Below are 25,733 nucleotides of genomic sequence, written 5' to 3'. Positions count from 1 at the left end.
AGACAAAGTAGAAGATAAATGCAAAAAGGCAGATAACCACTCTAGACTGAAGGTTCTCCACCTAGGCAATATTTACATTTTGAACCAGATAATACTTTGTAGCAGGAAAGCATCTTGCACATTATAGGATGTTTAGTAGCATCCCTGGTCTCTATCCAGTAGATGTCATTAGCATCTGCTACCCCTCACCCCCTGGTTACAACAGCTGGAAATGTCTCCAGGCATTGCCAGATATCACCTGAGAAAAAACTGTCCCCAGTTGAGAACCAGTGCTCTGGACTCTAATTATCATAATGGTGAAATCAATCCTATAAGCAATAAATCAGATTATGATTTTCAGATGATGTACTATACGAACGGTCTCACTGAAAAAAAGGAATGAACAATATATTTCTAAGGACAAAAAGAAAATATGGTGGCCGGGCACAGTGGCTCACACCTGTAATTCCAGCATTTTGGGAGGCCGAGGTGGACGGATCACGAGGTCAGGAGATCAAGACCATCCTGGCTAACACAGTGAAACCCCATCTCTACTAAAAATACAAAAATTAGCCGGCTGTGGTGGCGAGTGCCTGTAATCCCAGCTACTTGGGAGGCTGAAGCAGAATTGCTTGAACCCAGGAGGCGGAGGCTGCAGTGAGCCGATATCACACCACTGCACTCCAGCCTGGGTGACAGAGTGAGACTCCGTCTCAAAAAAAAATTAATTAAAAAAAAAAAGAAAATATGGTATCCTCACTTAGTCATTTATTAGGAAGGACTTCAAATTACATTATTTCATGACAAAAACCTGGACATCCTTAAAGAATGTGTGATAATATTCTTCCATCTTTTATGACGTTTGTACACCAAAATTTACTTAATATGGTTCATAAGTGGACAAACGTTGAAGGCAGGTACATATGTTAAAGTGCTTAGAAGGAAATAGATGATGTAAAAATGAAAAAAATTCATTAAAATGTTTTGCAATTACAGAGCATGCAATTATGAAGAAAAGCCATCTTTTCTTCAACCAACTTATGACTCTCAAAGTTCTCAAATGTATTTGAATTTGGTAATGTATGTACAGAAGTAATGACAAGCCAAGACTTATTAGTGGTGTATTTGAGATCTGGAATTAGTATTGCATTTTGATGATGCAAATACAAGAAGAACCAGAAGTAATTACAAGCTAGAACCTATTAGAAATGTATCTAAAATCTAGTATCAGTTATTTACACAATGCACATGTGCCAGATTCAAGCATGACAACTGACAAGTAAATACAGTTGACCTTTGAACAACATAAATTTGAAGTACACAGGTCTACTTACAAGCAAATTTTCTTCTACCTCTGCCACCCCTGATAGCAAGGCCAATCTCTCTTCTTCCTCCCTCTTTTCTGCCTACTCAACATGAAGAAGGATGAAGACCTTTATGATGATCCATTTCCACTTAATGAACAGTTAACATATTTTCTCCTTATGATTGTCCTAATATTTTTCTCTAGTTTATCCTAAGAATATAGTATATAATACATATAACATACAAAATATGTATTAATTGGCTATTTGTGTTATTGATAAGACTTCCAGTCAGTAGCAGGCTATTAGTAGTTAAGTTGTGGGGAGTGGAAAGTTATACTCAGATTTTCAACTGAGCTGGCAGTTGGTACCCTTAACCCCCAACATTGTTCAACGGTCAACAGCAGTTACAAAGGACACTGACATATTTGAGCACACATTATCTTCAACTTGGAATACATGGAATTAAAATTTGGGTTTGCAGTGTTGAAATTCTTAGTAAAATTTCCAATGAAGTTGCTTTTCACTATCCTTTATTCTTTCGTCTGCACATTATTCATAAAAGGGCTTTAAAATAAAAAAATCCATTATACTTAAATGGTAAATGGTGATGACTAATTTTTCTAGTATATTCAGGGTTATCATAATACTGAAAACACTGCCAAAGATATACTGCCTACACATTACTGTGCACCTACTGTATATACGGCAGTGGTCACCAACCTTTTTGGCACCAGGGACTGGTTTCATGGAAGACAATTTTTCCATGGACTGAGGTTGGGGGATGGTTTCGGGATGAAACCATTCCACCTCAGATAATCAGGCATTAGATTCTCATAAGGAGTACACAACCTAGATCTCTTGAATGCACAGTTCACAATAGGGTTTGTGCTCCTGTGAGAATCTAATGCTACCGCTGATGTGACAGGAGGCAGAGCTCAGACAGAAACGGTCCATCACCCACCACTCACCCCCTGCTGGGCAGCTCAGTTCCTAACAGGCCATGCACCAGAATCCGCACCCCAAGCACTGGGGACCCTGATATAAGGCACTCCCAGGTATAGAAATTTAAAATATGAAAATACCATGATCTCATGAAGTTTAATATTTACCATGTAGCATGAGATGGGTACTTTGCAGTAACAATAACTTGAATGTCAATAAATTGACTAATAAAAGAGGGTATGATTTTCTTGATTGTGTATGGTAATTAGAAGCTATGTGTAGATACGATATACAAAATAACATTACAAAAGTGAAAATAAATTAGAGTTAATCAAATAGGATGAATCTTAGAAACAGAGCTCAGTAAAAAAACAAAAAGAAAAAAGGCCATATATATGATTTTTAAAATAAGCAAAATGAAACATATATTGTACCTTCTACTTCCACAATGACGAAGTAGCTTCTATAGGACTAAAACTACTGAGAACCAGAAAAACTCAATTTAAAGAAAACAAACAGGCTGTTTAAAAGTAGTAAAGAGCAACTGAGTGCTTGAAGGGCAAAGATCTCAGAGAGAAAGGAAATATACTGAGGCAAAGTCAATAGTCTCTACTTCTTTCTTCCTTGAGAGATTTTTAGACCCTAAACTGTGCTGTGATAAGCTAAGAAACTAAACAGAGAGCAACAGGTAAGAGCCTAAGAAACTAAGTAAACCCTCTGAAAGTATTCCTATGCTAGGGGGCCAAAATTTGGAGTCCAGGTTCCATCACGAAAGAGATGGGCCTGGTAAACAACCCTAGCTTTAAGTCAAGATTTCCAAGGGACCATGTCCTAGGAGCATAAGAATAAAGGCGGAAAAAAAAAAATAGAACAGGACATACAAAAAAAAACAAAAATTAGACTCTAATTGTATCAATGCTAAATTGGATTAAGGTTATCCATCCCTACATTAACTGCCTTCTGAAAGAAAATTAAATTCTCTCTGAAAAAAAATAGCATCCAGAGCTTAATAAATTTTTACATATTATGCCCAACAATCAACTAAAAAAAAAAAAAATCAAGTATGTCAAAAGGCAGAACCAAACACCAAAGGAGAAAAAACAGAAAACAAAACTTACCATAGGTAATCAAGATATTGGAGTTATTAGGCACAGCCCTTTAAATTATCTGTGATCAATACATTCAAAGAAAAAAAAGGTAAAGAATATCACCTGACAACTAGGAAATAACAAGAATGAAGATAAAATATAAATTTTAGAACTTAAATAAATAAATAGATAACTTGGTAGGCTTAACAGCAGATTCAACACAGCAGAAGAGAGACCTGGAAGTTAATCTGTGGAAAGTATCCAATTTAAGCATAAAGAAAATCAAAGTAGGAGAAATACAGGAGAAAAAAAAAGAGATATGGGATGTAGTAAAAAGATCTATGGGATGGAGTCTCAGAAGAGGTGGGAAAATGGTACAGAAACATTATCTGAAGAGAAACTGGCCAAAAATATTTCAAAATTGACAGAAGACATCAAGCCACAGATTCAAGAAATGCTACAAACCCCAAGCCAGATAAATATTACACTCAATCAAACCTGGACACATGGAAAAAATACTAACAACCAATGACTTAAAAAACAGCGAGAGGAGGATAAAAGACACCTTAACTTCAAAGAAGCAATAATAATCCTGAGAAGTGATATTTTTAAACAGAAACCATGGAACCCGAATATCTTTAAAGTGTTGGGAGGTCAGGGGGAACCAATACCTGTAAACTTAGAATTCTACACCGAGCAAAAATATTCAAAAATGAAGGCAAAAAAAGACATTTTTCAGAGACAAAAAAAAAAAAAAACTGAGAGAATGTATCATCAGCAGGACCTCACTAAAAGAAATACTAAAGAGAATTCTTCAAGCAGAAGAAAAGTAACTCCAAAGATAATGCTGGAGACTTACAGGAAAGAAGGGCAATAGAAACAGTAAATATATAACAATCGCATATAAAGACTCTTAGTGTTTAAGGTCCTAATATTGTCCAAGAAGTGATAAACATATTATTCTAGTAAGCCAATGATCTATGTTATAATTTCTAGGATAACCACTAAGAAAATAATTGAAAAATGTGTAACTAACAAGCCTACAGAGAATAAAAGCAAATAGGAAAGCAACGGATTAATCCAAAGAAGACAAGAAAGGAGAGGAAAAAAGACAAATACTAAGGCAATAGAAACTACCAAAATTGTAGATTGAAACACGAACATATCCTAACTACTTTAATAAAAAACGAACTACATACTCCAATTAAAAGAGTTTTATCAAAATGGATTGAAAAATTAAAACTCAACTATATGCTGTTTTACAAGACACATGCCTTAAATGTAAGTATACAAAAATGTCTAAATGGAAAAGGATATACATGCAAAAACTCATCAAAAGAAAGCTGATATAGATACAGTAGAGCCTAGGGCAGGAAACATTACTAAAGATTAAAAAACACATTATATAATAATAAATGGGTCAATCATACAGGAAAATGTAATAATTTTAAGTATGTGACCACTGAAAGACATGGCCTTAAAACATACAAAACAAAAAACAAAAGAGCATATACTATATGATTCCATTTATTAAAAACTTCCAAAAGTCAGCATACTGGTTACCTTTGGGGAAGTGTATCAATTTGGAGGGGGCACACAGGAAGCTATGAAGGTGCTATGAATGTTGTGTTTCTTGATCTGGGTAGTGGTTACAAAGGTATGTTCATTTGTTAAAATTCATAAAGTCATTTGCTTATAATTTCTGTATCTTTTGGTAGGTTGGTTATCCTTCCTTAAAAACAAACTATATTTAAAAAAAAAAAAAAAGCAAGAAAGTGATTTAAAATATTCAAGACAGTGATTACCTCCAGCAGGGACAAGAAAGGACTGAACATGGAACACCTTGGGCTTTGACAGTATTGGTAACATTCCTTTCCTAAACTCAGTGGCTTATTCACTGTACTGTACTTTAGACACACTTTACATACTGCTTTAATATACATCTAAAATACTCGAGTTTTTTAAGAAAGAAAATAATTCCTTATACACCGACATGTCAATGTAGCTTGTCTGTGGTTAGGCTCTGGGTTATTTTATTTTTATTATTTCAACTTTTCTGTTTTTTCCAATTTTTATAAAATCACCCTGTATTTCTTCATAATTTTTTAAATACTAATTTTTACAAAGGAAAAATTTATCCCAATTCTCTACCTCAGTTTCCCATAAAACACTTTATATAAAACATATGTTATATTCCAAAGGTAAAATTCTAAATAGCTATACAATAATTGATGGGTAAATTAAATTATTAACAAATTATGGCCGGGCGCAGTGGCTCACGCCTGTAATCCCAGCACTTTGGGAGGCCGAGGCGGGCGGATCACGAGGTCAGGAGATCAAGACCATCTTGGCTAACATGGTGAAACCCCGTTTCTACTAAAAATACAAAAAATTAGCCAGGCGCGGAGGCGGGCGCCTGTAGTCCCAGCTACTCGGGAGGCTGAGGCAGGAGAATGGCATGAACCCAGGAGGCGGAGGTTGCGGTGAGCCGAGATTGCGCCACTGCACTCCAGCCTGGGCAACAGAGTGAGACTCCATCTCAAAAAAAAAAAACAAAAAACAAATTATGAATAAACTTTTTAGAATGGATATGTTCTATAGCTTGATTCTGCTGATAGTAAAAGAGATATCGGTATTTATCAAAACTGAATTGGACACTTAAAATGAATGTATCTTACCAGACATAAATTACACCTTAATAAAGTTGATTTTAAAAACTATTATTGCATATACATTAGAAGCAATTAGATAAGAATATTTTACATACAGTACCTACAAATTCCACAGTTTTCACAGTGATACTGCTTCTTATCTTTGTCAAACAAATGGCATATATCGCAATAATATTCTCCAAACAATGTGCTACATTCTTCACAAGTCTGTTGGGCCTAAAAAAGACACGTAATTTAAAAACTGCAATAAACTAAACAAAACACTTTGAGTTACCATTTGAATATCTAGAACTTATGTTCAAGTATATGCAGTTCATTTTTACAAGTTTTGAAACACCTAAGCCAAAGATATTGCTTATTCTAGAAGTTAAAGAAATCTTATTTATAATACTTTTGGTTAAATTTTTTCAAACCACCTTAATACAGCTTTTAAAAAGAAAATAGAAATGTCATAAAATCTTACATGTTGAATTTTTTCACAGTTTATGCACTGCACTTCCTTCACTTTAAAGCGATCTAGTTGATGATCTTCATTGTTATCATGACATAAGCGGCAAGTATAAAGCTTGTCACAGCAAGGTGCCTAACCCCCATAGAGAAAAAAGAGATATAGTAAGAAGCAAAAGAAACTAAGTGTGCAATACAAAAAGAAAATTTCTTCCTCCTCCTCCTAGATGGAACTGAAAGATTACGCCCAATAGATCAGTTGCTAAACTGATGCTAAACATAACATTTCACTAGTTTCTTGGCATATTTTATGTTAATTCTTCCCTTCAACATCACTATGTCTGTATGAAGTTGAACACAACTTTAAAACAAAAGAATTACGAAGGAAATCCCTAGATTGAAACACTAATCCCACAACACCTGATATGCTTTGGCTGTGTTCCCATCCAAATCTCAGCTTGAAATGTATCTCCCAGAATTCCCACGTGTTGTGGGAGGGACTCAGGAGGAGGTAACCGAATCATGGGGGCCAGACTCTCCCGTGCTATTCTCGTGATAAGGAATAAAATCTCATGAGATCTGATGGGTTTATCAGGAGTTTCCACATTTGCTTCTTCCTCATTCTCTATTGCCACCACCATGTAAGAAGTGCCTTTTGTCTCCCGCCATGATTATCAGGCCTCCCTAACCATGTGGAACTGTAAGTCCAATTAAACCTCTTTTTCTTCCCAGTCTTGGGTATGTCTTTATCAGCAGTTTGAAAACAGACTAATATAACACCCCAATTTCATTCTGAGCCTAAACAGCAAACAGGCAACCTCTTCTTAGACATTTCCAGATAAATTCATTTACGTTAAAAATAATAAAGATTATATTCTTATTTTACTAGTTTTTATTAACCATCAACCTCATAGCTAATATTGCAGAAAATGCAACAAATGTAAGAGATAGCCCTTGTTTTCAAGCATGGCAAAGACTGCCGGTTGTCCACCAAAATCTATCCTCTCCTTCCTGGGCACAATTGTTCAGCTATATCAGACAGATGGCCATATGCCCTAAAACATGACAAAATGACACAACAGAAAAATCTCATCCCTGGAGTGACCATGTGGAACAAAGCCTCATCACCAATCCACATCACTCGCCTTGGAATTGTTAAATGGAAAGAAATAAAACCTTTATTCTTTAATTTACATCACTGTTGGGTTTTTTCATTACAGCAACTTTACCATTACAAGTATATCAAGAGATTTCCAGGCCAGTGAGCCAACTCAATACTTTCCAAGACACTGTGACCTTGCAGATCCACTCATTTCTGAAGGCTTCCTATGCCTTGACTTACCATAATGTAGCTCATTCCTTAAAGATTTTAACACTTAACTGGCTTCCTTTTTCTGCAACTCTCAGTTCCTTGACTTTGTCATTTACAATAAGCTTGTCCTCCAACCCACTATTCTCATAGTTACACCGCAGAACAGTAGTTTTCAAATGCTTTGGTCTCAGGATCCCTTCACACTTTTTAAAATTACAGAGAATCCCAAAGAGCTTTGGTTTATGTGGATTTTATCTACTGACATATACCACATCATAAATTAAAAAGGATAGGTTTTTAAAATATTAGTTCTTTTTAAAAGTAACAAACTCATTACTTGTTAACATAAATAACATATTTTAATGAAAAGTAACTGTATTTTCCCCCCAAACGGCTGAATTCTTGTATCTGCTTATGCATTCAAACAGTTGTGGCTGAAGTACAAGAAGAAACTCTGGCCTCACACAAATATGTACACTGGAAAAGAAAGGAGTATTTTAATAGCCTTTTTGGAGAATTATGGATATCATTCTCTGATATTACACTAGAACAACAACTCTTAAAAGGGTAGTTGCAACATGAAATCTGAAATCTTATCAATGAACTTTTCTTCCTTGGTTACATTAAAATCTATTATCTATCTTGCACTTCAAATGGATGTTTTACTCATGCATTGGTCATTTGGAAAATACCAGTTCAGTGAGTTATTTACATCTTCTAAATGTTCACACATTTAACATGCAATATCAAAAAATCATATTCATTAAAAGTCTTTAGGGATTGAAGAAAATCTCACCAAAAAAAGTCTTTTAAAAAGCTTCCAACCTCACAAAAGCTAATAAAATTTTCCAAAATTCTAATTTTTGTGTGAAAGCTTGAATTTTATCACTGGCAACAAACACTGTCATTTTCATTTGTAGTGAGTCTCACTTTTCTCCTTTTTAAGAAAATGTCTGCCAACTACCCAAATGTGAATGACTACAATTTTTTCAAGTAAAAAATGCTGTTCCATGAAAAAAAGCAACTAGTTCACTTTACAATCCAATTGCACAGGAGCTTTTCCTCAAGATAATCCTCTAATTTTAGTTTGCAGAAGTGTTTGATCAAAACTTCCCATGTCATTGAACAGCATATTAAAAGATATATTCAAGGGTTGAGATTTGATTAAAATTAACGATTTTACTGCTTTATCAACATTTTTAAGTGAAGCTGGCTTTTTAAAAAAACTATAGGTGTAGTATAGTTCAGTGCCACTGTCTTGATTCAAGCTAAGGTACTAGCAATACTAAACAGTGCTTTTCCACCATCAATGCGTGTGTCAACAGACTGAAAAAAAAAAAAAAAAAACCAAATACCTTAGTGTTCATAGAAAGTAGTTTTGGCCTTGCAGATCCCCTGAAAGGACCTCAGGAATCCCCAGGGGTCCATTCACCACACTTTGAAAACCACTGCTACAGAACAACGGCACCCTCTCTGCATCTCAATTCCAAGCATGAAATTCTCTAACCATTATCTCCTCCCTAACTTACTCCAAGTCTCCCCTTGCAACACCCTAGTTCCCTTCTCTCTTCCTCTACACTCATGGATAACAATCCCAACCCTGGTTAAATCCCATTTGACTTATATCTGAAGCAGCTGAATATGGCTAGAGAAAGAGCATCACCATCCTTGCTGGTTCATATGAAGTGGACACTTACTATCACGTTTCCCTAGTCAATTCTCTCATTCTTCTAGAGTCTAAGACCTAAGATTTAGATGATCATTTCACTTCTTCTCCTCTGGCTTTAAAACTCTAACAACTCTTTCTCCTTAACACTCTGCTGATGACCTTATTTCACTATAAAAACAGTAAACATACTTCCTGCTGACAGGCCTGAAAAGAACATCCTCCTATAAGCTCTATTAACTTACTTGCAAATATACCTCATTCTCTGCCTTCCCTTAGGAAGAACTGACAGTCTATGTTTCTAAGGCCAACTCCTTCACTTGTGCACTGGATTTCATCCCCTTTGGCTACTCAAGGACAATGCCCTAATAGTTTTCTCTCTCTCTCTCCTGCATCATAAAATATTCTCACTCTATTGTATCGTTTCCTAGAATATACAAACATGCCGTAATACTTCCTCTCTTAAAAAGTAAAAAACATGGTGCCAGATCTCCCAGCAACCACACCTTATTTTTTGCTCCCCTTTACAGCTAAACCCCAAGAATAGCCTATAAGTGCTATTTTCAATTCCACTCCTCCCATTCTTTCTTAAATTGACTCGAATCCTGATCTCTCCACTAGAACTCCTCTTGTCAAGATCACCAGTGACCTCTTCATTGCCAAATCCAAAGGGCAATTCTCAGTTATCTTACTCAAACAGCTGCATTTGACCCAGTTGACCACATCCTCCTTGAAATACTTCACTTGGCCTCTGGTATTTAAGAGAGAGAGAGGGAGGGAAGGCAAAAACTGTTTTGACACCCAGGGCGAAGTATCTTAGTGCTATGATACACAGATCTAATTGTGTGGTTTATGGGGGGCGCCAAGATGTTAAATTCCGTCTTAGACCTCAAGTTTGAAAGAATAATACATCTCAGTAGAAACTGAATCATAAGGATAGCATTCAATTTCCTTACACAACACTTGGTGGATGACCAACACTTTTAAGGAGCTTCATCCAGTTCAGTGGAGCAATGTTCATCAAGCCATGACCTACAGAAAAGAGTTTAGGATGCACGTACAGGCCTGAGACTAGAACCTGCTTCCAGTAATGAGGCAGTGACCAGCAAGGCTGACTTGTGAAGTGAAAGAACAAAAAATAATAATACTCAGATTGACGATGATAGTAATAGTCATGGTGGTATATATTTACTACTCATTTACTTCAGGGAATGCACCCTGTTAAACACTATACACGCCCTTTAGTATATAATCCTCATATACTTTTATGAAACAGGCGCTATCATCTCCATTTTACATACGGGGTAAAGAGGAGCTAGCTAAAATCACAGTTATTAAAGAGGAGAGCTAAGATTTGGGGATAGGGTGGTTGAGGTTCCAAAGCTCAAGTTTTCTAAGCAAAATTTTTGTACTGTTTCTTGCAAGGAAAATCAGGAAACTTCAACTGAATACGTGCCAATTTAAAAAAAATACAGATGAAGAAGTTTTCTCAAAGTAACAATACATGCTTATTAGGCACTTTCCTATATATAATTTCCTATTTAATGGCAATTACATGATTGTCTTCTTTTTTGGGACACACGTTTTCTCCTACGTCTGAACATACCCATTGCCTCTAAAATGAAGCTGGCAGGCTATAAAACTTTACCACAGGAGCTGAAATCGTACTCGGGTTCTCCACTTGCTTATTTCCATTATCTCCACTTCCATTATTTCATCACACACCTGAACGAAAAACCCCAGTACAGGCCCGGGGCTGCCTCCGTCTACTTCGGCAGCAAAAGACGAATAAGCCCACTGGCAAAAAGACCACTGTGCAAGCCTAATCACTTCCCAAAAAAGAAGGGTTTTGCTTTAAAGGTACGAAGCAGGTAGAAAAGGTGGAGCTTATCGCCTTGCCAAAAACGTTCTCCTCAAGAAGAACCCAGTTCCAGGTGGAAAAGGTATCCTGAAAATCAGGTTAACCTCAAACTTAAATCCAAGCCTAACCGCCTGCCCAGCCCGCCCCAGCCCAACCCGACGGAAGCTTGTCAGGGAAGAGCCCATAGAAGGCGTCACCTTCAGGAGACATCCTCTGTCATAGTGCTCGCAGCCCCGCTGACCTCGCTCTTGACCGCTGGCGCCATCTTCCCGGGCCGTCGCCGCCATCTCCTCCACCTCCCCTCACATTCCGCCGATCCTTCCCCCAGGATAAAAACCACGCCCAGAGAAGCTGCGCCTCTCTAGCACACCCCTCCCACCCCCAGCGGCCACCAGCGACAATATGGCTCCTAAGCACGTGACCCGGGGCAGACGGATTTCCGGTTCCCGGGGCTACGAGGCGGAAACGAAGGTAGACGCAGTCTCCGTCGTTGACGTTAGTCGCAGTCTTCGCTGCTAACGGTAATAACTCTTAGGTAGCCTGTTTTCCCCCAATCGCTACCCGCCCAAATCTCAGGGCGTGGTTCGGCGCGAGGTGGGCGGCAGCGGCGCGGAGACGCTGGTTGGCCCCAGAGAAAAGGACGCTCACTGGGCGCATCGTTACCTGTGACGGGCCTCCCTCTCTCCCTCCGGTGGCGGGGAGCCTGGAGAAAGAGGCGGAGCTCGGCCCGGGCCCTGGGCTCAGCGGGTCCCGCGCGCCGCTCTTGGACCCAGGGCACTCGCTGGCACCTGGAAGTGCTTCTTGCTTCCTCCCTTTCCCGTTTACTTGCTGTTCATTCCAAGTATGTACTGACATTCACTATTGCCAGTCACCAGCTAAACCGTGAGGACAAAAAGTAAGGAAAAATAGACACACTCCACCGTGACCTCATGGAACTAACAAGACTGGTGGAGGAGGAAGACATTAATAAGAGCAATCACTGCAATAAGTGTAAGATAACAACCTGGAGAAGTGCTAGGAAGAAGTGTGTGTCCTGTGGGAGCTAATGTTAGAGCAGCTCTGACAATCTGGGTGTCAGTCAGGGAAGGCTTTCCTGGGAAAGCGATGCAAGCCGGGGGCTGAAAGATGGGTAGGAATTAGTGTGCAAAAGGCTTTGTGGCACAGAGAACATGGTACCTGTCAGAAGGTGGAAGGAAAATAAATGTACAAGCCAACAAAATTGAAATCAGACTCGGGGTACATAGCTAAATGTTTCTCCTTATTAAAGAGTCAAGGCCCTGGAAAATGATGTAAGCAAAGCTACAGGTGTTAGAAGAAGATATTTGTCTTTAGCCTTCTATCCTGATTTTGTGTTTCCTAAAACACCGGGAAAGGGAAAATATTCCCCTTCAGCTTTCCAGTTACTGACTCTTAACATTCTAATTTTCTTTCAGTTTTGTTATGAGTTGCTAAAATGGTGAAATGCTGCTCTGCCATTGGATGTGCTTCTCGCTGCTTGCCAAATTCGAAGTTAAAAGGACTGACCTTTCACGTGTAAGATTTTGCTGTAGTTAAGCCAAATACTTTGGCCATGTTATAAAAAGCAAAAGACAGTTCTACTTAAGTTTTCAATTTTGAACTTTAGTTCCCGAGTCCTTTTTAAATAACCTTTTTGTTAAATTTGAAGTGACAGTGTGATACCTTTACATGTTTATAATTTAGTTTAAAAGTTTTAAGATACTTTAAGATATCAGAGACTGGTTTACAAAAAATACCATAAGGCTAACTTTTGCTAATATTATTACTTTGTATTTTATCACACCGCCAAAGAAATTCAATGTTGTTTACATATAGTTTACAATCTGAATGAAGGAGCTTTGCTCGAATATATTGCCCTCTGTATTTAGAAATAGATCAAGCATAGGTTATAGAGAAAAAATATAAATTACAAGTTCAGACCAAGGGATCTTTAGCTGTGTTGCAAATAAATCAAAATGATTTTAGTTTCATATTTTAGCCATTCTCCTGACAGCCATGAAGGAGTAAGTGAAGGAGTAATAAGATTTAATAATTGTTCACTTGTTAAAGGTTTATTTTGTTGCTTTTGTGCCAGGCACTGTGCTATGTGTTAGAGAAAGATCTCCTAGCTGTTTTGTTAGATATAATAAATCAAAAATGAGCATATATATCCTACCTTATTTTAGAAAAATTTGAACCAGCTTGAAAATTGAGTAAGATATGGCTATTGGGCCTTCATATCTCTCAAAATAGCACTGATCTCCAGAACTCCACACTCTACAGCTATTCTCTGCATTCATTCACTAAGCATCTGTAGACCTGCTATGTATTAAATGCTGTACTAAGCAATTTTCTGATGCTGACGGAAGAATGGAATTACAAGGGGCCCTTTTTATCGAGGATAAATTCTGGATATTATTTCAGATAGGAAAAGGCCCAAGTGATAATTCTTTTATCATCTATAGATGAATAAATACCTTCAATTGTGGATCTTACTATAAGATGCTAAATATCCATTGAAACTTTTCTTCCTTATGAGAAAAATTGAAATGAGGGCCATATATCTGCAGCATGATTGGCAGAAAATCTGAATATTAAAACAGAAAGTAACAAAAGCATGAATTATGGCTTCCTAAATATAATTCTCAAGACTAATAAACTAGTTAACGAATCAATTTAGTCACAGTTGTATAAGGCAGCTTTAATTCAATTATATAGCAATAGTATTTGATTTTAAAATATTTTTTGTATTTTTTTTCTAGATTCCCCACAGATGAAAACATCAAAAGGAAATGGGTATTAGCAATGAAAAGACTTGATGTGAATGCAGCCGGCATTTGGGAGCCTAAAAAAGGAGATGTGTTGTGTTCGAGGCACTTTAAGAAGACAGATTTTGACAGAAGTGCTCCAAATATTAAACTGAAACCTGGAGTCATACCTTCTATCTTTGATTCTCCATATCACCTACAGGTTTGTTTATGAGATACTATGCCATCATTGCTCACTTTTTTTTTTTTTTTTTGAGATAGAGTCTCGCTCTGTCACCAAGGCTGGAGTGCAGTGGCGCGATCTCGGCTCACTGCAATCTCTGCCTCCCGGGTTTAAGCAATTCTCTGCCTCAGCCTCCTGAGAAGCTGGGATTACAGGCTCCTGCCACCACACCTGGCTAATTTTTGTATTTTTAGTAGAGATGGGGTTTCACCATCTTGGCCAGGCTGGTCTTGAACTCCTGACCTCATGATCCACCCTTCTTGGCGTCCCAAGTGCTGCGATTACAGGCATGAGCCACCGCGCCTGGCCATTGCTCACTTTTTATGATACTGTTGAAGAACCTTCACCACTCTTGCTAACATTTTTATTGTTTGCTTATTCATTTGAAGTCCATTCTTGAAGTTTTAAATTTGTAGACTGCATCTTCAACTTTTGTAATGTGTAGTAGGAGTATTTTACCAGTAACCACTCATAAATATTTGTACATTACTAAGGTTTGATGAAATTGACTGACTGTAGGAATTAGCATAACTCAAGATTTTTGTCTAAAAATGGAAGTTAACATAAGAAGATTGAACTGATGTTCCAAGTTGGCAGTCCTTAACACTGGGGCAGAAGTCAAGAGTAGAACCACTAACAGGACTAAAGTACTTGTAAGAGCCACATATATGCAAGCATAAAGTCTAGGTAGGATCAAAAGGAAGAAAACCAAAAAAGAGATATAAGAACAGGAGAAGAAAAGGTCAGGAAAAGAAAGAACAGTCAAATAAGTAAACGCTAATTGAATTGTGTGTTTTTTCTGTGTAATATTCCCATGAGTTGGCTGCCTCACCCTCAGTATCTCTCTTGACTTTATATACCTGAAAGTGAATTTCTAGAACCTACAGACATTGATTGATTGATTCCAATGTGGAAAATTCAGGGAGAGCCTCCATTGAAAGGGATCTCCTTCCTGGCAGCTAAAAACAAGAGAAGTAGCCAGAAGTGTACCCGCTCCCATGCAGTCCTGGTCACTTTTTGCAGTTGGTCATATTGTAGAATCTGAGTGATCAGGTAGAGAATGCCTCACTTTCTTCAGTGCTAATAAATATACAGTATCTTGGGAAAGTTGCTCTAGGGCTTTTGTTTTTTTCCTACCACCAACGTGTCATCTAGCTGTAATGTTAAGGGGACCTTAAGAAATGTGGGCATAATAAATCAAATAAACCATAAGTTACTAACTTTCAAAAACTATTGATTTTCTTATAAATTTTTCATTTTAGAAAATAAGATTATAGGAGCAAAAATAAAATAATCACATAATCCATAGATAATACTGTGAACACTTTGATCTCTATCTTTGTAATTATTTGTAAATATGCATCTATACTTATATAGATAATCTCCTGGAAGTAGAATTACACTGTATACCTTTTCCTTTATTTGCTTTATTGGGTTTTTTAAAATAGTCTATACTATGTGCCAGGCGCTATTCCAAGTACTTTACATATCTATTAACTCAGTCCTTGAAAGAACCATGTCAGGTAAATACTATTATTATTTTCATTTTATCACTTGAGAAAACTGAGGCCCAGAGAACTGGAATGCCTTCCCCAGGGTCACATCTCTATTAAATGGCAGAGGCTAGATTTGATCCCAGGCATTTTGACTTCAGAGTCTGCTATTAACTACTACTCTCCATGACATTAAACATTTTCCTACACCGTAGCTTTCAAACTTTAGTCTACATAATGATTTTCCAGTGAGTTTGTTTAAAATACAGAATCCTACATCTTCCAGAGAATTAGATTCAGTAAATTGGAGTGTACTTTCTAAAAAGCATCCCAATCTGTTTGTGCTGCAGATCTGTGGATCACATGTTTAAGAGAAACCTATGTAGACCATCACTTTTTTTAACTAAACTTTGTGTTGAAGTAAAACATATTTATGGAAGAGTGCTTATAAGTGTACAAATCAGTGAGTTTTCACAAAGTGGGTACACTCATGTCACTCCCCTCAGACCAAGATATAAAACATTACAAGTGCCCCAGAAGCCTCCCTCACATGCTTTCCCAGTCACTACTGTCTTGACTTTATCACTGTCAATTATATACATGGAGTCCTGTCTACAATATGTACTCTGGCTTCTTTAGCTCAACATCTTGTATGATTCATCCACATTGTAGCATGAGATACTGGTCCATTAATTTTCTTTGCTGTATAGTATTGCGTTGTACAAATAAACTAATTTCTTCATTCTACTGTTGATAAATGTTTGGGTGGTTTTTCACATTGGGGCTATTATAAATTGTGCAGCTCTGAACATTTTGGGGCATGTCTTTTGGTCCATTTATGTACACATTTCTATAGGGTATATATACGCTTCAATTAGAAGTGGGAATTACTGGTGATGTGGATGTTCAGCATGGATACATATTGCCATAGTTTTCCAAGTTACTTTTGCACATTTATAGTCTTACCATCAGCGTATAAGAATTCCTTTGGTTCCCTATCCTTGATAGTAGTTGGTGGTGTCAATTATATAGACCATTTTTTACTGACCATATAGTAGTTGATCCTACATATGAACAATAGTATATGTAATCAGTCTTCAATATTGTGTATAGGCTGTCATCTTTCCTTATTTTAAACAGGACTAAAATGAACATTATTGTAGCTGGCTTATATCCTTATTTCCTTGAACTAAATTCTGCACATAAAATTGTTGGATCAAAGACTATATATACTTTTTAAAGATTGGCTTTTGATAAAGATCATCCAAAACCTCATTAGAAAGCTTGCACCAATCTACCCCCCTATTAGCTATGTGTAAGAATGTCTACCTACCCTAATCCTTGCTATAAGTTGTGTTTGTAAACTTTGCTAAAATTGATAGGCAAAATGTTATGTTATTGTTTTAATGTATCTATGAATACTCCTGCATGTCTATGTTTTTTCATATGTTTATTGGATATTTGTATTCTTCTGTGAGTTACTTATTCAGGTCCTCTTCTATTATCTTTTTCTATGCTGTTTTGTAAAAACACTGGATATCGAGGATAGGAATCATTTAACTGTCATCTACATTGCAGTTCCTTTTTTTTCTCCCCTTTTCTCCCACATTCCTTCCCAGTTACTTTTTATTGTTTGTCTTCAGTTCTAGTTATGGCATGGGTTTTGTTTTTTTTTTGAAATTCAGGCTTTTTTCAATGTAGTCAATTCTATATTTTCTTGTGTTATATGACGTTAGCCTTCCTCACCTTAAGATTTTATAAATATTCTTTATATTTTTTCTACCTCCTCATGGTTTTCTTTTTTACATAAAATTTCAGTACATGGAATTTCATTGTGGTTTATTATGTATAAAGGATACAACCACTTTTCTTAATTAGTTGATTTTTACATGGTTTGTGGCCTTACTCTACTTTTAGAATGCCTTTATCCTAAAGGCATCTATCTACTTGATGATCTATTTCTAGATTTTTCTGTCTAGTCCTAACAAAAGAGCATACTATTTTAATTATTGTTACTGTATATTATATTTTTAATAGCTTGTAGGGTGTATCCTTCTACACTCTTCCTTTTTAGGAAAATTTGTGTTTTCAGATAACCTTAGAGTTGTTTTCAGAAAGTTCTTTTAAAATTATCTGGGTGGAATTTGCTGACTTTTAAAAGCAATTTCCATGAAAAGAAATGTGGTATTAACTTCACTATACAAAGTTAAGAAGGAATAAAAATTTAAGAAAGGACAAAAGTATCTCACTTGATGATTGTTATTAACTATTCTTAACAGGGGAAAAGAGAAAAACTTCATTGTAGAAAAAACTTCACCCTCAAAACCGTTCCAGCCACTAACTACAATCACCATCTTGTTGGTGCTTCCTCATGTATTGAAGAATTCCAATCCCAGTTCATTTTTGTAAGTAAATTACTTACTGAGCTCATGTTAATTCTTTTAAGATGAATATGTCCTCTCCATTACAATCAAATTTTTTCAGAATCCTAGCAAAATCTAGGGGTTAATATGTAGTATCTACAAATAATATTGCTTCCTAGAGTCATTGTAATTTATATATATGCAACAGTAAAATAAAGGTAGTTAGTCCTTTGGTTACATATGTAGTTCATTGAAGAAAGCTTTTGCAAGGATATTTCTACCAAGGAAATAATTCTTCCCTCTAACTGCTATAATTTCCGTATGAAATATGTAATAAAAAATAGCAATTTATTTAAGTTTTTTCAGTCAGACACATACAGAGTATTCAAGCTTGCATTTATTTATTCATCTCATTGCTTATTCATGTTAGAGGCAGGCATGGAATCTAGATCTCTTTTACTATCTTGATTAATATAGCTTTATAATAATTTTTTTTATTTTTGTGGGTACATAGTAGGTATGTATATTTATAGGATACATGAGATATATTTAGGTATACAATGCATGATAATCACATTAGGTTAAATAGGGTATCCATCACATTAAGCATTTATCTTTTATGTTACAAAAAAATCCAATTACACTTTTAGTTATTTTTAAATATACAATAAATTATTGTTGGCTATCGTCACCCCATTGTACTATCAAATGCTAGATCTTAGTCTGTCTAACTATATTTCTGTACCCATTAACCATCCCCACTTCCCCCCTATCCCACTACCCTTCCCAACCTCTCATAACCATCATTTTACTGTCCTATCTCTGTGGGTTCAATTGTTTTGATTTTTAGATCCTGCAAATAAGTGAGAATATGTAATGTTTGTCTTTCTGTGCCTGGCTTATTTCACTTAACATAATGTTCTCCAGTTCTATCCATGTTGTTACAAATGTCTAAATCTCAGTTTTTTAATGGCTCAATAGTACTCCATGGTGTTTAAGCACCACGTTTTCTTTATCCATTCATCTGCTGATGGACACTTAGGTTGCTTCCAAATATCGGCTATTGTGAACAATCTGCAACAAACATGGGAGTGCAGATATCCCCTTGATGTACTGGTTTCCTTTCTTTGGGGTATACACCCAGCAGTGGGATTGCTGGATCATATAGTAGCTCTATTTTAGTTTTTTGAGGAACTTCCAAACTGTTCTCCATAGTGGTTGTACTAATTTCCCCCGACAGTGTACAGGGTTCCTTTTTCTCCACATCCTTGCCAGCATTTGTTGTTGCCTGTTTTAGGTATAAAAGCCATTTTAACGGGCATGAGATATTTTCGCATTGTAGATTTGATTTGCGTTTCTCTGATGATCAGTGATAATGAGTACCTTTTCAAATGCCTGTTTGCCACTCGTATGTCTTCTTTTGAAAAAATGTGTATTCAGACGTTTTGCCCAGTGTTTAATCGAATTTTTAGATTTCTTTCCTGTTGAGTTTTTTGAGCCCCCTTATATATTCTGGTTATCAATCCCTTGTCAGATGGATAGTTTGCAAACATTTTGTCCCATTCTGTGGGTTGTCTCTTCACTTTGTTGATTGTTTCCTTTGCTGTGCGGAAGCTTTTTAACTTGATGTGATCCCATTTGTCCATTTTGCTTTGGTTGCCTGTGCTTGTGGGATATTACTCAAGAAATCTTTAGGCCGGTTGTGGTGGCTCATGCCTGTAATCCCAGCACTTCGTGAGGCCAAGGTGGATAGATAGATTGCTTGAGCTCAGGAGTTCGAGACCAGCATGGGAAACATGGTGAAACCCCATCTTTACCAAAAATACAAAAAAGTTAGCTGGGGGTGGTGGGATATGCCTACCCAGCTGCTCAGGAGGCTGAGTGGGAGGATCGCTTGAGCACTGGAGATCAAGGCTGCGGTGAGCTTGATCGCATCCACTGTACTCCAGCCTGGGCAACAAAGTGAGAACCTGTCTAAAAAAAAAAAAAGAAAGAAAGAAATCTTAGCCCAGACCAATGTCCTGGAGAGTTTCCCCAAAGTTTTTCATAGTTTGAGGTCTTAGATTTAATTCTTTAATCCAATTTGATTTGATTTTTGTATATTGTAAGAAGTAGGGGTCTAGTTTAGTTTTTCTGCATATGGATATCCAGTTTTACCAGCACCGTTTATTGAAGAGACTGTCTTTTCCCCAGTGTATCTTCTTGGCACCTTTGTCAAAAGTGAGTTTGCTGTATGTGTGTGGATTTGTTTCTGAGTTCTCTTTTCTGTTCCATTGGTCTGTGTGTTTGTGTTTAGGTTTATGGCATCTTTAACTTATCACAGGCTATGTTAAAGTGGTATTACTCCCCTTTATATACAAAAATCTTATAGTCGTATACTTTCATTTTTCCTTTCTCAATCTTTGTGCTATTACTGTCGTGCATTTCACTTTTACATATGCTATAGACTCCACACCATTATTGTTATTATTTTTGTTTAAACAGTAAATTATTCTTTAAAGAGATTTAGATAATAAGAAAAAAATTGACATCCATGTAGGTGCCATTTCCAGGGCTTTTCATTCCTTTGTGTCAGTCCATATTTCCACCTGTTATCATTTTGCCTACAGGACTTACTTTAACATTTCCTATAGTGCAACTATGCTGGTGATGAATTCTTTCAATATTTCTATTTCTTAAAAAGTTTAATCTTCACTTTTGAAAGATATTTTAACTAGGTAATCAAATTCTAGGTTAACAGTTTTAGGGGCTGGGGCAGTTGTTTTTTAAGATGCTGCCCTGCTATATTCTTACATGCACCATTTCTAATGAAAAATTTAATTAATGTCATACTCACCTTTATTCTCTATACCTAATACTTCTTTTTTTCTTTGCTTTTAAGAATTTTTCTCTTTTTTAAAATTTTTTATTTTTTTATTTATTTTTGGAGACAGGGTTTCACTCTGTCACCCATGCTAGAGTGCAGTGGCACACTCACAACTCACTGCAGCCTCAACCTCCCAGCCTCAAGCAATCCCTCCACCGCAGCCTCCTGAGTAGCTGGGACTTACAGGCATGTGCCACCATGCCAGGCTAATTTTTGTTTGTTTTTGTAGAGACCAGATTTCTCCATGTTGCACAGGCTGGTCTCAAACTCCTAAGCTCAGGCGATCCCCCTGCCTTGGCCTCTCAAAGTGCTGGGCCAGGCGTGAGCCACCGTGCTGGACAATAATTTTTGTTTTTTTCTACTGCTTTTGCCTAATCTGATGATGATATGCCTTGGTTTCATTTTCTTCATAGTTCTTGTAATTAAGATTTGTTGAGCTTTTCTATTTAGCAGTTTATACTTTTTATCAAACTTGGAAAACTTTTGGCCATGATTTCTTCAAATATTTCTTTCTATCCCAATTTTTCCCCTCCTTCAGGGATTCTAATTACGTGTATATTAGGGTGTCTGAAATTGTGCAACAGGTTGCTGATGCTTTATTTTTTTTCTAACTCCTTTTCTCTCTGTAGTGCATACTGGATAGTTCCTGTTGCTGTAACTTTACATTCACGAAATCTTTTCTTTTCAAAAACTACACTGCCATTCTCTCCAGTGTATTTTTTTACCTCACACATCAGTTATCTGTAGATATTCTATTAGTCTTTTTTATATATTTTATGTACTTAACTTTTTGAATATATGGAATACAATTTTAATAACTTTCTTAATTATATTGTCTGCTAATTCTAACATTTGTGTCAGTTCCAGCTTGGTTTCCACTGATTGATTTATCTCTTATTGTGACTAATGTTTTCCTGCTTATTTGCATGCCTGGTAAATTTTGCATGCCACGAATTTTGAGTTTTAATTTGCCAGATGCTGGATATTTTTACATCATGTTTTCTTGAGCATTTTTCTGGGGTACAGTTAGTTAGAAACTGTTCGACCCTTTCAGATTTTACTTTGTTTGACAAGACTGTTTTGTATACTTACTGTCCATGAATCTTGACATTTTCAAGTCTGGCTAGTGGGAATAGTGGCTATGCCCTGTGAGCACAGGGCACTCCTAATCTCTGGTTGTTCTTTCCTCAGCCTTGAGTAGTTTCCTCACGTGCATGTGCTGATCTTACTCCATGGAATACTCAAGGGGGAGCCTCTGAAGATCTTGAGTTTTTTTCTGTGCAGCTCTCACCTGTCTAGTACTTTGTCCTGTGAACTGTAGCTACTTTGGTCTCCCTGGATGTTTTGCACTACCTCCTCAGCTCAGTCTGCTAAGCTCTGCCTGGGTTTCCCTTCCTTGCCCTGAGGCCTAGAAACTCTCACGCAGTTAGCTGGAGCAGTCTTAGGTCTCACCTCTTTGTTTCCCATCTGTCCACAATAGCTGCTGTCCTTGCCAAATATCCATTATCTTAAAAGCTATTTTTTTCTGTCGTTTAGCCTTGTGTTGGTTCTTTGAGGTAGGGGTCAATCCAGTCTCTGTTACTTCATGTTGGCTGGAAATAAAAGTCTTCTTTACTAATTTTAATATTAAATAATAGCTTTTCAAAATTATTTTATAGTACCTTTATAAGGTATGTCAGTGTTGTTTTCCGTATTTTCTAATGAAAAAGGATTAAAAGCATACCCAGCAAATATAAGCATAACCATAATAAACACCGAGAGGAGTTGTCTCTTGAAAATTCCAAGACCAGAGTCCTCTCTAAATCCCCAACACCGAGCCTGAGAACCTGCTGCAGTACTCCTTTCCTGTCATACCTTATCAAATGCAATAGCCATCCAATAAAGTAACCCAGTTAAAAACTTAATTTAAATTTGTTTGATAGGTAAAAATTAAACTTAGCAGCACCACATTGAATGAACAAAAGCTGTAGAGTCATTGCAAGTGTCATGCTATTCATAGAGATAAGTGCTTCCCATCCATAATATTCTGCAGTCCTTGTGTATGCCTGGCCTTAGCAAAAGGAGGGATGCCCTTAGCACCCTAAATATTGCTTCTACCCCCATCTTCTTCCTGTGTTCCTTAAACCTCTAACTATCACCAACTTAAAGATGTTCTCTAGGCATTGTAGATGAAGAAACAGCTTAGACCTAGTTGTAAGCTTTTATCCAACTACATATCTGTCTGATTTAATAACTTGGTGTTTATGTTTTTAGGAACATAGCTACAGTGTAATGGACAGTCCAAAGAAACTTAAGCATAAATTAGATCATGTGATCGGCGAGCTAGAGGATACGAAGGAAAGTCTACGGAATGTTTTAGACCGAGAAAAACGTTTTCAGAAATCATTGAGGAAGACAATCAGGGAATTAAAGGATGAATGTCTGATCAGCCAAGAAACAGCAAATAGACTGGACGCTTTCTGTTGGGAGTGTTGTCAGGAGAGCATAGAACAGGACTATATTTCATGAAATAATTTCATGTTACGTTCTACCTAAAATTGTCATTGGTACAAATTTTTATAAAATCTCATTTACCATCACTAAATAATATCCATCATTTAAAGTGCTGCTTTGGATTCTCTGGAGCATTATGCATTATAGTTGTTATCCAAAGACTTTCTTAAAAATATGCAGAAATTTGTGGTAATTATGTATTTGTGTGACTTGTGACAATTAGGTTTTATAGACCTACACTAGTGCCAGGTCACTATTGTAAGATGTTAAAATCTCAAGAAAATTTCACAGAGCTAAAGAAATGATGTCAAATTAGTCACATTAAGCTGTAGTAGAAGGAATTGGCCACGTCTCCAGATTTTTGTCTTCAAAGGAGTACCTTTACTTACATGTGCTTTATGGTAAGTACATTGAATTTTACTTTAAATGCATTTTACTACAAAGCACAATTCATTTGTAATACATATCCATCTTGGATTCAATCCAAGGTGCTTTAGCTGTCAGTAGTACCAAAGGATCTTTTTACAAGGCTTCCTGTGGTATCGACTCTGAGAATAACTCATAGTGAAGATCTGTGGGCTTTTAAAATTGTTCAGAGCCAATTTAAGAAGACCCCTCATGAAGTCTCAGTTTTCAGTACAGTACATCATTCCTCCTCACTAGGAGCACTTTGATGTAAACCAGAATAGCTTTAAAAGACAAAAGGGATCATAGATTTGATTTTTAAATGGTTATTTGCACTGACAGGTCTGAATACTTTGCTTCATGACTATTTCATTATAAAGATACATGTTCAAACTCTGAATGCCAGTACTAGCTCTATACTTTAAATACTGCCTTGTATTTTATATATAAAGTAATATTGCTGACATTTTAAAAAAATACAAAATACAAAAGAAACCATTAGAAATTAATAACTGTGGCTCTTCCAGTTGAAATAGGAATTGGAGAGAAAGGATTAGAATATTTTAATTAGGGGAGTAGATTATTGTCCAAGGGCTTTTATTTAGAGAAATGGGTAATTAAGACAGCAGCTTTAGAATAGCTTCTTACTGAATATGCAAAAGAATAATTCCTTGTTATTTCCTAATTGATCCAAGTCTCATAAATTTAGCTTTTGTCATAATTCCTTACTGAAAACAACTGAAATTAAGAGTCATAAATACTGTGGGTTAGAATAAAAACCATTTGCCAAAGCAACACTCTACTTAGAAGCACATGTACATACACGGACCTCATTCAGAAGTCCAAGCTGTAGCAGTTAGAATTTAAGTATCAGCCATTTCATTGTAGTAACAAAAATTGAATTGCATTTTGTGCTCAGTTGTTTATTGTAATTTTATTTTTGTTACATTAATGTTAGTTAAGATAATGGTCACTTGAATTTTTTGTATTTAAGAATTTTCTGTTTTAATGCATGTTACACTTTTATGTAGGATTCCAAACCTTACCTCTAAATGGGATTTAACCCACATCTGCGAGATCAGCGTTATGCTAAGAGGAAATCACTGAGGCCATATCTTTTTACAACCTGAAAAAAGTAGTAAAAAAAAAAAAAAAAAAAAAAAGGCCGGGTGGTGGCTCATAACTGTAATCCTAGCACTTTGGGAGGCCAAGGCAGGCAGATCACTTGAGTTCAGGAGTTCAAAACCAGCCTGGCCAAGATGGTGAAACCCCATCTCTGCTAAAAATACAAAAAAAATTAGCTGGGCATGGTGGCGCATGCCTGCAATGCCAGCTACTTGGGAGACTGAGGCAGGAGAATTGCTTGAACCCGGGAGGCAGAGATTGCAGTGAGCCAAGATCACGCCATTGCACTCCAGCCTGAGCAACAGAGCAAGACTCCATCTCAAAAACAAAACCACTTTCATTAATTACCCATTATTTATTTTAGTTACTTAATTTTGAGTTCATAAATGGACACCCTAATGGAAAGTTTGGGTATGATCTTAGGTTTTATGGAGATGTTTTCAATAGAGATTATTTTTCCCTCACCCTATTTGTGAATATATAAATTAAAGTAAGACAATGGAGTAAGTAAGAGGGTAGATCCAAACACAGTATGTCTAAATTCTAGCACTCTACTGGCTGCTTAGAATACACCAAACCTGGAAGACCTTTCCAAGAGTAAAATCCCAGTCTGCCACTATCAAAATTGCCACAGTCACTTTTACTACTTGTGTTCATAGTAGACTCAGCACTTCTTTTTCACTGGACCTAGTATAACTGAGAAATAAATAACTGTGTGCAAAATAT

At 36.6% G+C, this 25,733-nt stretch overlaps 2 protein-coding genes across 10 annotated transcripts in view; one reads left to right on the top strand and one right to left on the bottom strand.

The window, feature by feature from the left end:
* The window catches only part of RCHY1 (ring finger and CHY zinc finger domain containing 1), a 35,246-nt gene extending 23,548 nt beyond the window's left edge, over window positions 1-11,698 (bottom strand). The window contains exons 1-3 of one of the 4 annotated variants that reach the window (XM_032150031.2): window positions 11,516-11,698; window positions 6,452-6,571; window positions 6,089-6,204 (exon numbers count right to left, since the gene is read on the bottom strand). In XM_032150031.2, coding sequence (XP_032005922.1) covers window positions 6,089-6,204; window positions 6,452-6,571; window positions 11,516-11,539 — 260 coding nt within the window. In that variant the 5' untranslated portion in view covers window positions 11,540-11,698. Of the gene's footprint in view, window positions 1-6,088; window positions 6,205-6,451; window positions 6,572-11,471 lie in introns of those variants that run through there. The other 3 variants (XM_032150023.2, XM_032150040.2, XM_058433866.1) reach the window with 3 other exon arrangements.
* The window catches only part of THAP6 (THAP domain containing 6), a 28,856-nt gene continuing 14,307 nt past the window's right edge, over window positions 11,185-25,733 (top strand). Inside the window, exons 1-5 of one of the 6 annotated variants that reach the window (XM_058433878.1) lie at window positions 11,185-11,356; window positions 12,708-12,807; window positions 14,034-14,241; window positions 18,035-18,160; window positions 23,238-23,580. In XM_058433878.1, the coding sequence (XP_058289861.1) occupies window positions 12,728-12,807; window positions 14,034-14,241; window positions 18,035-18,160; window positions 23,238-23,492 (669 nt within the window). In that variant the 5' untranslated portion in view covers window positions 11,185-11,356; window positions 12,708-12,727 and the 3' untranslated portion in view covers window positions 23,493-23,580. The other 5 variants (XM_058433885.1, XM_032150054.2, XM_058433887.1 and 2 more) reach the window with 5 other exon arrangements.

This window comes from Hylobates moloch, unplaced genomic scaffold, assembly GCF_009828535.3.
Source record: "Hylobates moloch isolate HMO894 unplaced genomic scaffold, HMol_V3 SCAFFOLD_2, whole genome shotgun sequence".
NCBI classification, from domain to species: domain Eukaryota; kingdom Metazoa; phylum Chordata; class Mammalia; order Primates; family Hylobatidae; genus Hylobates; species Hylobates moloch.
Note: the sequence above shows the minus strand (reverse complement) of the source record. Positions and strands in the feature narration are given on the sequence as shown.